General features: G+C 56.5%; 3 protein-coding genes across 4 annotated transcripts in view; 2 read left to right on the plus strand and 1 right to left on the minus strand.

Annotated features, from left to right (window-relative positions):
• SBNO2 (strawberry notch homolog 2) overlaps positions 1 to 8,854 on the plus strand; it is a 49,630-nt gene extending 40,776 nt beyond the window's left edge. For both annotated transcript variants that reach the window (XM_054649977.2, XM_054649978.2), the window contains 14 exons: positions 89 to 261; positions 632 to 763; positions 1,003 to 1,138; positions 1,432 to 1,544; positions 2,029 to 2,100; positions 2,646 to 2,754; positions 2,987 to 3,061; positions 3,365 to 3,508; positions 3,648 to 3,742; positions 3,859 to 3,951; positions 4,128 to 4,259; positions 4,455 to 4,531; positions 4,944 to 5,134; positions 5,995 to 8,854. In XM_054649977.2, the coding sequence (XP_054505952.2) occupies positions 89 to 261; positions 632 to 763; positions 1,003 to 1,138; positions 1,432 to 1,544; positions 2,029 to 2,100; positions 2,646 to 2,754; positions 2,987 to 3,061; positions 3,365 to 3,508; positions 3,648 to 3,742; positions 3,859 to 3,951; positions 4,128 to 4,259; positions 4,455 to 4,531; positions 4,944 to 5,134; positions 5,995 to 6,569 (2,117 nt within the window). In that variant the 3' untranslated portion in view covers positions 6,570 to 8,854. The remainder of the gene's footprint in view (positions 1 to 88; positions 262 to 631; positions 764 to 1,002; positions 1,139 to 1,431; positions 1,545 to 2,028; positions 2,101 to 2,645; positions 2,755 to 2,986; positions 3,062 to 3,364; positions 3,509 to 3,647; positions 3,743 to 3,858; positions 3,952 to 4,127; positions 4,260 to 4,454; positions 4,532 to 4,943; positions 5,135 to 5,994) is intronic.
• A 1,082-nt stretch (positions 8,855 to 9,936) lies between these two features.
• On the minus strand, positions 9,937 to 11,738 carry GPX4 (glutathione peroxidase 4). Its single transcript, XM_054649980.2, has 7 exons — positions 11,595 to 11,738; positions 11,251 to 11,345; positions 10,961 to 11,105; positions 10,727 to 10,878; positions 10,580 to 10,604; positions 10,265 to 10,324; positions 9,937 to 10,190 (listed from the first exon to the last, which is right to left on the minus strand). Exons 1-7 carry the CDS (start codon positions 11,691 to 11,693, stop codon positions 10,158 to 10,160), a joined length of 609 nt encoding a protein of 202 aa, XP_054505955.2. The 5' UTR covers positions 11,694 to 11,738; the 3' UTR covers positions 9,937 to 10,157.
• Positions 11,739 to 12,015: 277 nt separating this feature from the next.
• Positions 12,016 to 14,929, plus strand: POLR2E (RNA polymerase II, I and III subunit E). The gene is made up of 8 exons (XM_054649979.2): positions 12,016 to 12,187; positions 12,320 to 12,494; positions 12,665 to 12,780; positions 13,130 to 13,210; positions 13,932 to 13,990; positions 14,140 to 14,218; positions 14,339 to 14,412; positions 14,664 to 14,929. Exons 1-7 carry the CDS (start codon positions 12,131 to 12,133, stop codon positions 14,402 to 14,404), a joined length of 633 nt encoding a protein of 210 aa, XP_054505954.1. The 5' UTR covers positions 12,016 to 12,130; the 3' UTR covers positions 14,405 to 14,412; positions 14,664 to 14,929.
• Positions 14,930 to 15,014: the final 85 nt, after the last annotated feature.

The following is a 15,014-nucleotide window of genomic DNA, read 5'->3' on the forward strand; positions in this document are numbered from 1 at the left end:
CCCAGAAACCCTCTGGGACAACTTTTTCCCCCCTGTCTGATGTGCAGTTACCAGGGAACCCTAAAATTCCACCTTTTTCCCATTGTAGGTGGTTTCCACATGCTGCCTTCCCAGAAAGAGCTGCACGGCCTGAGAGAGCTGAAGGTTGAAAAGATGAAACAGGACCTCCTAGCAAAAGTGAAAGCACTGGGCAAAGAGCTACCTCTCAACACCTTGGATCAACTGATTGATTATTTTGGGGGCCCAGAGAACGTAGCTGAGGTACGTCCCACTGTCAGTGTGTTTTGGTGGCACTGGGTGACAAGGAAAGGACAGTGAAGAATCAGAGAAGGATGGAATGGTTTGGGTGGGAAGGGAATTTAAAGATCATCTCATTCCACCCCTCTGCCCTGGGCAGGGACACCTTTCACTATCCCAGGTTGCCCCAAACTCCATCCAGCCTGGCCTTGGGCACTTCCAGGGATAGGACAGCCACAGCTGCTCTGGGCATAGAGAAAAATTTCTTCTATTAAAAAAAAAAAAAGAAAGTTCTTGCTGGCAGAGTGTTTCCTCTCCCTGCTGGGAATTGCCTGGCTGGCCTTGCTGGGCTGTGTGGCTCCCCAGGCTGCAGCAGCCCCTGTCCTGTGTGCAGATGACAGGCAGGAAGGGACGGGTGGTTCGCAGGCCCGACGGCTCCGTCGTGTTCGAGTCGCGCGCCGAGCAAGGGCTCTCCATAGACCACGTCAACCTGAAGGAGAAGGAGCGTTTCATGCAGGGGGAAAAGGTGAGCTGGGCTCTGAAAACCTGCACAGGACTGAGGGTGTTGCTAGGGGAGGGCAGGGAGGGTGTCTGTGCGTGCCTGTGCCCTGCCAGCAGCTCTCTGTGGGTTTCACCTGCTGGAAGGAGACAAAGCTTCCCAGGTCCCTTCAAGGGCTGGGGCTGCTGTAGTACCCGGGGCTGTTTCTTGAAGCTGTTTAACGTGTTTTCAGGAGCCTGACTCTGTTCTCACTCATCTCTCTGTAGCTCGTGGCGATAATCTCAGAGGCCTCCAGCTCAGGGATCTCCCTCCAAGCAGACAGACGGGTGAAGAACCAGAAGCGCCGGGTGCACATGACCCTGGAGCTGCCCTGGAGTGCAGACCGGGCCATCCAGCAGTTTGGTGAGGGCTGGGTGTCCCTGGGCACTGTCACCTCCCCTGGGTATGGGCTAGGCTGTGGGATGGGCCCTGGGAGGGTCAGGTGTGGTGGGAGCCCAAGGTGGATTTAAGGGATGTCTGTGTGGGAGGAGAACAGAGGCACAGTCACTGGTGCTGCTGGGATTATATCCCTGAGCTCTGGGGCAGAGGAGGGACTCCCCAGGGTGAGAAGGATGGGCATTATGTGGCTTTTCTGGTTACATTCCCATTCCAGACAGGCCATCCCAAGCTCCTGTTCCACCCCTATTCCCATGCAGGCCGAACACATCGATCCAACCAGGTCTCTGCTCCCGAGTACGTGTTCCTCATCTCAGAGCTGGCAGGGGAGAGGAGGTTTGCATCCATCGTGGCAAAACGCCTGGAGAGCCTGGTGAGTGCCCACAGCTGTGATCCCAACACGGCTCTTGATTCCCTCTGAGGAGATTCTGGGTCAGAGCTCCCACCAACATGGCCAAGGGGGGATTGTGTCACCCCTGGCTGAGGCATTGCAGTCATGGAATGGCTTTTAGCATCCTGGGATTTGGGAAAGGAAGTGAGGAGAATATGTAACTGAGGCTTTGGGAGGAATTTCAGGGGAGCAAGCACCTGCTTCCAGATGCTGCAATTTCCCCACTATTACTGGAGTATACACCTATGTTATTCCCAAAAAGCTTACGAAATAATTAATGGAATAATTAATTTGCCTCTGTTTCATTTTCTTCACTTCTAAATCCCCAAATCCTTTGGTAAAGTCTCAGTATTCTGGAGGAACACTGCCTCCCAATGGCACATTTGCAGACATGCCTTTGGCCATCCTTCTCTGGTGTTTTGCAAGAGCTCAGAATAAGAACCTCTTGCTCCATCTGCCTTCCCAGGGTGCCTTAACTCACGGGGACCGAAGGGCCACCGAGTCCCGAGACCTCAGCAAGTACAACTTCGAGAACAAGGTGACAGGGCTGGGCTGGGGCAGCGTGGCTGACAGGATGTTGGAAGAGCTGGGAGAGGGAGCCAGAGGCAGGAGGATCATTGCTAATGGCTGCAGGCAGGGCCCAGTCTAGCACCCAGCTCCTGCGAGCTCAGAGTCATGGTCACACTGAGGACTCTTCTCACCAGGAGCTGGGAAGGGCACCCAGCCCTCTGCCCCCAGGGAAGGGCCTGGGGACATGGGAGGCACTCACACAGCTTCCCCCTTGCCTTGTCTGTGGCCTTCCTGGGGTGACAGTGTTCTCTGTAGTGTGTGACACCCTGAGCAGTGTGTGTGCCCTCATCAGTGACACCTTCAGCAGCGTGTGACACTCTAAGCAATGTCACCCTCAGCAGTGTGTGTCACCCTCAGCATTGTGTGTCCTTTCAGCAGTGTCACCCTCAGCAGTGTGTGTCACCCTCAGCAGTGTCCCCTCAGCAATGTGTGTCCCCTCAGCAGTGTCCCCTCAGCCCCAGCTCAGCTGCCGTGTCTGTTCCTCCCGTGTGTGACTCTGGTCTCCTCCCACAGTACGGGGCCAAAGCCCTGGACAAGGTCCTGTCCACGATCCTCAACCACTCAGAGAGCAGGGTTCCTGTGCCCAGGAGCTACGAGAGAGGGGAAGACAACTTTTTCCGTGGTAAGAACATTTCCAGCTCCAGGGTTTCTGCTGGATGGGTTGGTCTCAGGTTTGGGATGCTGGAAGAACCGAGCAGGAGGTCAGAGGGAGAAAACAGAGGGGAAAGTGCTGCTGGCTTATGTCACCTGCCAGGCATGGGGAGTGGCTGAGTTCCTGAAGAGTAAACAGTCCTGCAGGAATGCTGGTGGGAGGCTTAACCCCAAAATACAAAAGATGTCTTCTGGCATTGCAGAAATGAAGCAAGGGCTCATCTCCGTGGGCATCTGCTGCAGCCAGATGAAGTATGGCACTGTCTCCGTGGAGAAGGGTAGGTGTGGAGCTGCTCCTGCCCAAGGCAGGGGGCAGATGGAAGAGAATGGGAGTGTCATGGCCTGCCTGACCTCGTGGGGTGTGCTGGGCACCTGGGCAAGATGCTTGCCTTGTGAGGAAGGTCCTGTGCTGCAGATCCCATGGCCCTGCAGATCCCATGGCCCCCCAGCTTCCTCACAGGAACAGCCCTTGGCTGTCAGAAGGAATATGGTGGGGCTGCTGGGGGGGCTCTTTGGGAGGGGGCTGGTGGGCTCCATGTCCAGCTGCACCACATCTCACCTGACTCACTGTGCTCTTGCAGACTGCTCCATCACCAAATTCCTGAACCGCATCCTGGGCCTGGAGGTGGACAAGCAGAACATGCTCTTCCAGTATTTTTCTGACACCTTTGACTACCTGATTGAGAAGGACAAGAAGGAGGGCAAATATGACATGGGCATCCTTGGTATGGAGAAGGAGGGGTGGTCACAGCTCTGGGGTTCCAGTTCCTCCCTGTGCAGTGTCCCCAGCCAGCACAGATCCTGAGACCCAAGGAGGTGCTTTTGGGAGGATGTTCTTTACAACAGCCTTTTCTCCTTGCACAGATTTAGCCCCAGGAGTGGATGAGATCTACGAGGAGAGCAAGGAGGTTTTCCTGACCCCAGGGCACCCGCAGGACGGGCAGGTTGTGTTCTACAAGGTGGGCACCTGTCTATGCCTGGATCTAGGCTGTGCTGAGGGGAGATTTGTGAGGCAGACACCGAGGCACTTGTCCTGCCCCTGGAGTCACAAATCCCTCTGTGTGTCCCTGTTCAGATCAGCGTTGACAGAGGCTTAAAGTGGGAGGAAGCCTATGAGAAGTCGCTCAAACTGACAGGAACCTATGATGGGTTCTACCTCTCCTACAAGGTACGTCCCTGGGCTTGGATGGCACCTCAGCTCAGAAAATCTGCCATGGTGTACAAGGTCACTCTTCCTGAGGGCTGGGAAATGCCTCCAAGGACCTCCTTCCTGGCAGGAAGGGGTTAGTTTAGAGAAATCTGGGGAGGGAGGCTGTGCCTGTGACCATCAGCTGTACCCCACAGGTGCGAGGCAACAAATACACCTGTCTGCTGGCAGAGCAGTGCCGTGGGAAGAACTTCATCCTCTACAAGCCAAATATTGGGAAGCAAAGCCAGCTTGAGAGCCTGGACAGTCTGCAGAAGAAGTACAGACAGGTAGGTGGAACCTGCAGCCTCCAGAGTGGGGAGTTTGGAAGGACATTCATTGTAACCCTGCCACAGCTCCTCGTGGCTCTGTTGTGGATGGGCAGGGATGGTGGTAGCACCAGGTGTCCTGACTCCCAGCCCTGGATTTCAAGTCTCTTCATCCTGGACAGTGGAAAATTCCTAATGCTGAGTGTTCTGCTGCAGGTGCTGCCTGAGGAGGCCAAGGAGCACTGGGAGAACAGCTACCACTTCTCCTTGAAGAACTGTAACCACGCAGTGTGGTAAGGCAGCTGCAGCCCCAGTCTGCCACAGAATCTCAGGATGGTTTGGGTTCAAAGGAACCTTAAATGAAGCCCATCCAGTTCCATGGCAGGGATGGATAGTGAGGCCTTCCACCAGGTTGCTTCATCCAACCTGGATGGATGCCTTGAACTCCTCTGGGAATGGGGCAGCCACACCTTCTCTGGGCAGCCTGTGCCAGGCCCTCACCACCTTCACAGGGAGAAATTCCTTCCCAACATCCAATTTACATTTCCTCACTTTCAGCTTCAAGCCATTCCTCCCTCCCTAGGCAGGACCCTGCACCCTGGGGGTCCCTGACTGTGGCACTGGGGGAGGCTGCGGGGAAGCGAATCCCGCTCAGCTCCAGGAACCTCTGCTAATCCCAGTGGTTTTCTCCCATGCTCCTCGAAGGAACAAGAGCTGCAAGCTGATCCAGGAGGGGAAGGAATGCTTCCAGGGCATGCGCCTGAGGCACTATTACATGCTGTGTGGGGCCCTGCTGCGCGTGTGGAGCAGGATCGCCGGCGTCATGGCAGACATCACCAGCAGCAGCTACCTGCAGATCGTGCGCCTCAAGACCAAGGAGAAGAAGAAACAAGTTGGTGTGTGAAGTGTTGGTGTGGGAAGGGGAGCAGGGGGAAGGGGTCCAGCTGCCCAGCATCAAGATTTCCTTCTTAAAATGGGCGTGTTCCAGCACACAAGGTGGTAGCACCGATTCCTCCCTTCCAGGAGGGGAGTTGGATGTGTTGGGGCAGAGGGGGTGAGCCAGGTCCATTATCCTCCTCCCCACTGTCCCCACAGTGCCCCATCCCTTCCCAGAGGGCTGTGGGAATTCTATGGAGGGAGAGGGGAGAGCTTAGACAATTCCATGCCTTTGACAGGTGTCTGGCAGTAGGCAGCACCCCAAAACCCACTCTCACTTGCAAGTTCTTTATAATGACTGATCAGGCCATGAATTATTTATTTGAATAGGCCAAGGAAAACAGACATAAACAGATTCACTTGCTTCACAGGATAAACAAAAGAAACACCACTAGGAGATAAAGGTACCCATGTTACAGCTGGCAAAGAAATAGTATAAATTAGGAGTCAATGTCACTGAGCAACAAATGATAGCAGTGTGCAGAGAATGTCCTTAATTTCTCTCAATCCCCAGGGGATGTAACTTGATGGCCATGACTTGGTTGTTGAGAACTCTCCACACACTCAGAGAGTGTATTAGAGATTTCTGCTTTCGTGAAAATCATAGTGGTCTTTTATAGTTGTAAAAATGCTTGTGTTCTGTTTCCTTTCTTACACCAAGACAGAATGCTTCTTGCTGGCTAAGGAGGTTTTCAGCTAAGATAATTAATCACATGACAATTCCAGCGTGACTTAGCCACGTGTCACGGGGAGATAAGGTTTTGCAGTGTTGAGGGTGAAAGGTCCTGCCACAGGGGACTGATGTCTGTTCCTCCCCCAGGGATAAAGATCCCCGAGAGCTGCGTGCACAGGGTGCGGGAGGAGCTGAAGCAGATGGACGAGGACGTGAAGAGGAAGCAGAGCCGGCTGCTCCAGGCCCAGGAGCAGAGCTCACCCTTCTCCCTGCCACTGAACCTCCTGCCAGTGCCCGGGCTGCCCCTGCCCTCCCTGTGCCAGGACGAGATCCTGGACTTGACCTACAGCCCTCCCAGCAACAGCATTCCTGACTTGGTGTTGAACCCCGAGACCAGAGCGCTCTGCTTCTCCTCGGAGCCCCCCCTGCAGCCCCAGCAGCCCCCCCAGCAGCAGCACAGGTTGTCCTTTGGCTTTGGCCACGCTCCTGGCCTGGAGGGCAGCACAGCCCCCGGCCCCTCACTGCACGAGCCCCCTGCCCTGCCCCCCCCAGCCCCCCTGCAGCAGCCACAGGAGGATTTTCTCCAGCAAGACGGGAATATCAATTTTAGAGAGATCCTGGAGGACATGCTGAGGACGTTGAACGAGCCCTCCCAGGAGAACATGCTCCCTGCAGAGCGCCAGAGCGTGATCCAGTTCACTGGGCCTTTCTCAGGCTTCTGAGTGCCAGCTGGGAATGCTGCTGTGGATCTGTGTTCTCTGGTGCAGAGGTGAGAGCTGAGGAGCCCTGACTTTTCTACTGGTTTGGACTGACTCTGCTCTGGTTTTGAGGGAAGAAAGAGCCTGGAGTTCCTCAAAGTGAATTTTATTTATATCTAATATCTAGTCAGGCATGTGCAGGTGTGTATGGAACGTGCCCAGGGGGGGCTGAGCAGGTCCTGCTGGGCTGAGGGGCTCTGCTGGGTTGAGTCCTGCTCACAGGTCAGTGCTCAGGTGGATTGAGGGGAGACCCCTCCTGTGCCCACTCCCTGCAGACTACTGAGTGTCCGAGCCTTCTCCAGCCCAGGAGGGTCATGGCCAGGCTCTGCAATGACCACATGCTGGTCAGTTAGGGAAGAATGGGAGTTCAGCCCCCAGCTTGGGCTGCCCCAGTGCTGCTGCAGACCCTGGGGCTGTGCTGGCAGGCTGGGATGAAGGGAAAGGGAATGTTGTCCCAGAGGAGCTGGGAGATGCTGAGCTCAGATTTCCTCTGGCAGGGCTGAGCGGGTGTAGTGAGAGATCCAAAACTGTTTGTGCTGCCCTTGCCAGGAAGGGACCTTGAGCTGCCTGAGCTGGCTGCACCCCACAGACAGAGCTGGAGTCTGTCAGAGCTCAGCCACGCCAGGATCAGCAGGATTCTCCAGAGCAGAAGGGACACATGTCCCTTTGTTCTGCACTTTAACCTCACCAGGTCGCCGTGACCAGATGTGCTTTGGCCAGTTTCCTGCTGTCACATGTTGTCCCTTCACCTGGACATCTCGCTGGTCCTGCCACTGCCCTGGTCCAGGGGTCTGGGTCAGGGCAGCCCAGCCGGGTTGTGCAGTGTCATTGTCACTGCTGGGGTGTGTAGTATCTTTGCACTGACCAGGATGTGCAGAGTGATTGTTCAGGGTGTGCAGTGTCAGTGTCACTGTCTGAAATATGCAGTGTTATTGTCACTGCCCAGGATGTGCAGTGTCAGTGTCACTGGTCAGGGTGTGCAGTGTCACTGTCACCACCCGGGATTTGCAGTTTGGCTGCTCCTGCTGCAACCTCCCCCTCGGATACCAAAGAACAAAGGCTGCTTTGCAAAGCACTGCCCCACCCCCTGCTGCCTCCACGCCAGGACAGAGGGCATCAAAGCCTTTCCCAAAAGTGGCACCAGGATGATTTCAGGCAAGAACCTGGGCCCTTCCTCAGAGAGCCCTTGGGGAAGGGGGCACTCTATGCCCTAACAGGGCAGTTTTGAGGGGGCTGGAGCTTCACAGTGCCTGGTGGTGTCACCTCCATGTCCCCCCAGGGCTCAGGGGCTGGCCCAGTGCCCGTTTGGTGCTGGGAATTGCTCTGGGTCTGTGTCCAGGTGTTGTGCTCTGGCTGTGGCAGGAGCTGACCCCCAACACCCAAGGTCACAGACCTGCCCTGGTGTCACACACAGGTGGGCTCAGTTTGAGGCTACTCTGGTCCCTGAATTTCGTTTTGGGGGGCCTGTCCTTACCCCCGTCCCTAGCTTAGCACCAGCCCAGGCTCAATCCCTGCAGTCGGGGCCACATTTCACCTCCTTACCTCAACGTGATCACCAAAGATGGGGGAGCCCCCTGTGCCCCCCAAAGCCCTGCTGCTGCCCCGGGGGCTCCTGCTCTCCCCCAGCTCTGCTTCTCTCCACCCCAGCAGCCTTTCCCCGGGCCAGGCAGAGCCAGGCTGCCCCTCTCCACACCCTCCCCCTATTTAAAGCACTGCTCGCTTGGGGCCGAATTCCCAACAATGAGGGAAAAGGACGCCGGGAAAACCCAGCTCAAAGAGGTTTAAACTCAGGAATAGCGAGGGGGAATTCCCTGCTGGGCACCCTCTGCTGTCACCGGAGCCTTACCTGGTGGCTTTGACCTTAACTTTTAAATATATGCAATCTTCCCTCCCTGGTCTCTGGAAAGACAGAGACCACCTGCAAGGAATCCCTTTCCTGCCCCAATCCCATGTTTTGTCAGGGTTAATAATATGTAATGTTACCTTTTAACTAAATTATTCTGCAGTTGTCCTACTGATTGTATTTTTAATGAGTCCCTGTTTTCTTCCCTGACACCTTTGTGTTGGCACTTTTTAATCTGCTTGTTGTTTGCCCTTGTTTCTATGTATATTTATAATTAAGTTGTACATATGTAAAGAGATTTTTTTAGAGTATGTGCCTTGGACTAATAATTTCTGAATTTTCTACTTGCCTCAGAAGGATAATTTTTCATTCTGCTCAGTAAAAATGGAACAGAAGCCACACGTGAGATCTCTGTAACTCCCAGCTCTGTCTCTATCTCTTGGTCTATCCAGCTTGTCCCAGGAGCCCAGCTGGGACTTGGATCAGGAATCCCTGGGCCAGCATCCTGCTGGCAGCTGGACTTTGTATCTCCTGTGTCACCAAATCGGTGACATTGAGGGCTGTTGTCCCAAGCCTCTCCCTGGGAGAAGCCACAGCTCATGCAGAGGAGGATCCTGGCTGGATCCAGCCTTGGATGAGGCAGCTCCCTCCTGGCTTGGCTGGAAAAACACAGATAAAGGAGCCTCTGTTCCAGTGTGCTCCCCCAGCTCTGGGATGTCTCATCCAGGCACTGCTGGTCCTGTTATCTCATGGAAGGAGGGATGGGGTGACCCCCAGTGAGTGATCCCTAAATGTGAGCAGGATCCTCCCTGCATCCCTGATGTGCTGGAGGTTCTGCAGGGGTGTCACACTTGGGAGACCCTGGGATTGTTCCTGGGGACAAACTCCCCAAGGGGGCTGTGGATGTGCCAGGGAGAGCCAGCACTCCCCAGGCCCTGGGAGGAGGTGCAGCAGCATTCCTGCATGGCAGAACCTGAGCTGTCCCTGCCTAGGATGGGACACCAGCCCCTTGGGCTTGGCTGGGCATGGCTGTGGCTTCACAACCACCAAGACGCTGCCCCAAGGAGGAGGAGGAGGAGGATGATCCTGCTTGCTGTGGTCAGACACATCCCTGGCTGCAGGGGACGTTTTGCCGTGTCCCAACACGCCTGGCTTCTGTTTTGCAGGAATTTCTCCTGGCCAGGGCTTGCACCACTGCTGGACCCATCCCCTGTGCTGCCCTGCCCTGCCAGGATTCCTGGAGATCAGAGGGATCCCAGAGGGGGGACAGGAGGGATCCCAGAGGGGACAAACCTTCCCCAGCTCTGCCTTTGCCCAGGGAGTCCCTCAGGAGCTCACATCATGCCGGATTTGCACTTCCTCCTCAACGCTGAGGATTATCCCAGCTTGGCTTAGGAGTTGTGTAAGGTCTTGGCTTGCCAGCAAACTCCAGGCTGTCAGCAGAGCGGCGCAGCAGCCCCAGCCCCATCCCACAGCCAACACAGCAGCTCATTCCTAACGCCTTTATTGCAGGGGGACTCTTTACTCTGAGGGGGCTCTGGCTGCTCCTGCCCGCAGCGGCCACGGCCCCTGGAGCCTCTGTCCAGCAGGTGCACGCCGTGGGTCAGGGCTGCCCCACCAGCAGCTGGATTGGAGGCAGCCCTTCATGGGGCTGGAGGAGGCTCCGTGGGCAGCAGGGCTGGGACGGGCAGGGGGACAGCAGAGCAGAGCTACAGGTAGGCAGGCAGGTCCTTCTCGATCACCTGTGGGGAAGAGGGGAGCGTTGTACCCCGAGAACAGCCCCAGCCTTCTCCTCCTCCCCAGCAGCAGCACTTACAATGGGATCTTCCATCGGGCTGTACCTCTTCACCACTTGACCTTCCCGGTTAATGAGGAACTGTGGGAATGAAGCAACCCCTGGTGAGTGAGTGCAGAGTGAGAGCCCTCACAGGCTCACTTCCCCCCTCAGCTGTGCTCTGCGCAGGGCAGGGGTTCCCAAGGGTCTCTAGACACAGAAACCCCTTGGGATGCTCCTGCCCTGGCACCTGAGAGAGCCCAGTGTGAGGCTCCCTCCTACACCAGCGAGCCCCCTCAGATCCCCAGAGGGACATACAGCCCAGAAAAAGCAACCAAAACCACTACAGTGTCTTACCTTGGTGAAGTTCCATTTTATTGCACTAGGAGAGAAAAAACACGAGTGAGTTTTGGGCAGAAAAGCCCTTCCTCACCCTCCCTGAGCCAAGCCCTCCCTGCTGGCTGCAGGCCTGTGGGTCCCCAGGGCTCTCCCTTCCACACTCACTTGCCCAGAGTGCCTCTCCCTTTGGGCTGCTCCTTCAGCCACTTCCAGAGCGGGTGAGCATCGTCCCCGTTGACATCGATCTTGCTGAACATGTCAAACTTCACCCCGTAGCCCTCAGCAAATGCCTTGATCTGAGCGTTGGTCCCGGGCTCCTGAGGGGCCACACCAGCACCGTGAGGGTCCCTCGGTCCATCCCAACACTCCCGGGGAAGCCGAGCCCCCCACCCCACGTACCTGCTTCCCAAACTGGTTGCAGGGAAATCCCAGGATGCGTAAACCCCTCTCAGCGTATCGGGCGTGCAAATCGACAAGCTGAGTGTAGTTTACCGCCGTTTTCCCTCACTTGGAGGCCACGTTGGTGATGATACAGACGTCGCCCCTGCAGAGGGGGTGGATGAGCTGCCCTTCCCCACAGGGCACGGGCAGAGGTCCCTCACCCGCCGGGGCGAGGCGTGAGGGTTACGCAAGAGCCTCAGTGGCTCAACCTCGCCCCAGCGCTGCGTTCCCCGACCCCTCCGTCCTACCGGTACTTTTCCAGGGACACGTCGTTGCCATCGATGTCGAGGGCGACGAAGTCGTAGATGGCCTTGGCCGAGCGCCAGTCGTCCGCGTGGGCACACTGCGGGGCGAGAGCATCACTGCGGCGCCGGCCCCGCCACCTCCGCTCCCCTTAGGGCCCCTTCTCCGCGCCCCGGCCAGGCCAGGCCCGAGCCCCCGTCAGGCCAGGCCAGCCCAGCCCAGGCCCGAGCCCCCGCCGCCCACCCCGGGCACCCCGCGGGAGAGACCCGGGCCCAGCCCCAGGCCCAGAGCGGTCCCAGAGCGGAGCGGGCCGGGCCGGGCCGCGCTCCCGGGGCAGCCCCGCGCTCACCATGCTCCGCGCCGCGATCAGCCCCGGTCCCAGGAGCGCTGTCCGCGCCGCCGCCCGCGCGCACCACAGCGCGCCCCGCACCGCGCCGCCCCAGCCCATCCCGCACAAAACCCGCCCCTTTCGGCCCCACCAGCCAATCAGCGCGCAGAGAGGCGGCCTCAGGGGGATGATGGATGGAAAGTTGACCAATAGAAGGACAGAATAGGCGGGGTGGCCGCAGGGGTGTTTATCAGGAAAGACCACGAGGGCGGGGGGCAAGGACAGACCAAAGGGCGGGGTTGGAGACAAGGTGCTGCGAGCCGCACCTCCCGGGCGGCGATTCCCTCCCGACCGGCCGCGACTTCCGAGTAGATCCGCAGCCACCCAGAGCCCCACGCCGACAGCAGCAGAGAGATGCCCGTTCCCTCCGGAGCCAGCGGCGGGGGGCAGCTGGAGGCGGACTACATCTCCCAGGAGGCGCCGCGGCTGAGGCCCCCCGTGCACGCGCTCGGGGCAGGCGGCAGCGCGGGCAGCCCGCGCAGCCTTCAGCGGCCAAGATGGACGACGAGGAGGAGACGTACCGGCTGTGGAAGATCCGCAAGACCATCATGCAGGTCTGGGGCACCGGAGGGACCGGGAGGGCCGAGCCCGCTGTGTGGGAAGTGCCGGCGGGGCCGCAGGGTGGAGGTGGGGGGCGTGGGGACCGCTCCGCCTGCTGGTTGCTGAGCCCGGTGCTGTCCCTGTAGCTGTGCCACGACCGCGGGTACCTGGTGACCCAGGACGAGCTGGATCAGACGCTGGAGGAGTTCAAGGCACAGTTCGGGGACAAACCCAGCGAGGGCCGCCCCCGTCGCACCGACCTGACCGTGCTGGTGGCTCACAACGATGATCCCACGGACCAGATGTTCGTGTTCTTCCCCGGTGAGCAGCGCCGGCCCGCTCCATGCCGGGACTCTGGGGTTCGGAGCGTGGGGAGGCTCTCGGTGAGCCGGGGTCCCCCTGTGCCCTCAGGGGAGGTTCGGAGCTGGGCCCCCGGGGAGGGGAGTTCCGAGGGCTCTCAGTGACCCCGGGTGTGGCTCTTTCCTTCTCAGAGGAGCCCAAGGTGGGCATCAAGACGATCAAGATGTACTGCCAGCGCATGCAGGAGGAGAACATCACCCGGGCACTGATCGTGGTGCAGCAGGGAATGACCCCCTCGGCCAAGCAGGTCTGTGTCCCCCTCAGGAGCTGTGAAGGTTTTCCTTGTCTGTTTCTGGGTAAATAAAAGCCCTGAGTTTCCCTCCAGAGGAAAGCTTTTACTAGAGCCTGTTGTACCTTAGCACAGGCTCTTATTTAGAACCCAAATGCGTTCAAGCAGAGCCGCTGGTCCTGGTGGCAGTGGCACAGCTGAGGACCCACTAGCAGTCAGCAGGTGGGGGAGGGAAAAAGAGATGTTTCCCTATTCCAGGAGATCCATGGGTTCATTCCCAGCCTGCCTGTGCCTGTGTGAATCCAGGTGCAGCTCTGAGCCCTGCCAGGGCTGCCCCAGCCACCTCTGATGGGCCTTTTCCTTCCAGTCCCTGGTTGACATGGCTCCCAAGTACATCCTGGAGCAGTTCCTGCAGCAGGAGCTTCTCATCAACATCACAGAGCACGAGGTGAGCAGGGCTGGGATTGTCACCATGATATTTTATGAAAAATCCCTTTGCCAGGGTTTTTCTCCTGAGAAGCCTCAAAAAAGAAGTCTAAACAATAATTATCTGATTTCTTGCAATGTGGTTTGGAGGTTGCTTACCAACAGGTGCATCTTTGATTGGTCATTAATTAAAAACAATTCACATGGAACCAATCACAGCCAGCTGTGTCAGACTCTGAGTCTGTCATGGGTTTTTATAATCATTCTTGTCCAGCCTTCTGATGTCTCCTTTCTCTTTCTTTAGTATAGTTTTAGTATATAATTTTAACATAATATAATCTAATCTATAATGTAATATATAATATTAACATAATATACTATATATATAATATAATATATAATTAATCTAATCTATAATGTAATATATAATATATTATATATTATATAATATATAATTAATATAATATATAATATATTTAATATAAAATAGTATATATAATTAATATAATATAATAATAAATCAGCCTTCTGAGAATTTGGAGTCAATTCTCATCTCTCACCTCATCCTGGGGACCCTCACACTACAACATAGGATGGTCCCTCCCTCATGCTGGCTGCATTCCTGCTGCTCCCAGAGTCCTTCTCCTGGTCTCTGGCTCTCTCAGGGACACAGTTTTCCTTTTCCCCTCCCAAACACATTGTCTCCAGCTGCTGCCTCATCTCAGCCTCTCTTGTGTTTGCAGCTGGTGCCAGAGCACGTGGTTATGACAAAGGAGGAGGTGACAGAGCTGCTGGCCCGATAGTATCCTTTGAGTGTCCCTTTGTGTGTCCCTCCATCCTGCTCAGGTGAGATGGAATTTGGGCTGAAAACCCCTCCTCCTGCCTCAGTTCATCTCTGTTCCATCAGCTGCCCATGGTGTGTCTGGAGCTTCTCCTTGACTCCCAGCACAGCAAGCTGAGGGAGAACCAGCTCCCCAGGATCCAGGCTGGGGACCCCGTGGCTCGGTACTTCGGGATAAAGCGTGGCCAGGTGAGAGGAGCAGGTTGAGGCAGCAGCTCCCTGGGGCTGAGGAGGGAGGGAATGATCCTTGAGGGCATTTTGGAGCAGAAGTGTCTCCTCCTGTTCCTGAGCTCTCTGTCTGCCTTGCAGGTAGTGAAGATCATCAGGCCCAGCGAGACGGCGGGCAGGTACATCACCTACAGACTGGTGCAGTGACACAGTGGGTAAGGATGAGGGAAACCCCTGCTTGGGGGGGCTCTGGGCAGTGCCAGGGGATGTTCCATGCTCAGTGTGAAGCAGCTGCTTCCAGGGAAAGGTCTCAGAGTTTTAAATGGCTCCTGGAGGGAGCTGTTGGGGAGAGCAGGGTGAGGCTCCCCTGTCACCTGTGCCTCTGCTCAGGCTGTGCCCACTGGGATTTGGGGTGTTCAGAGGGACCTGGGGCAGGAGGTGATTCCCATCCCTCCTTCTCTTCCAGGTGTGAGGAGCTGGCTGGCTCCCAGCAGCAGTTCACGAGCTCTTGGAGATTCCTGCACTTCAGAGATGGCCAAGGAAATCCAAGGAAATTCCCACACTGCCTCTCTGCAGCCCCATCCCTGGGCCTCATTCCTTGTCTTCCATCTTGGACTTTGTGATGACCCCTCAGTCCCATCCAGGACTCAGCCATGGGAGAAAACAAGTGGGGAAAGCCTTTTGCTTCCCTGTTTTCTGGGCTCTTGTTTGAAATAAAGGTTTGTACCCTCAGTGCTGCAGTGTTGCTCAGCCTCTCCCTGTGGCAAAGCCTAAAGACTCTGCAAGTTCCCATAATTTTCATTCTGTTTGGAATCTC

The sequence above is a fragment of the Agelaius phoeniceus genome, chromosome 29, assembly GCF_051311805.1.
Source record: "Agelaius phoeniceus isolate bAgePho1 chromosome 29, bAgePho1.hap1, whole genome shotgun sequence".
NCBI classification, from domain to species: Eukaryota; Metazoa; Chordata; class Aves; order Passeriformes; family Icteridae; genus Agelaius; species Agelaius phoeniceus.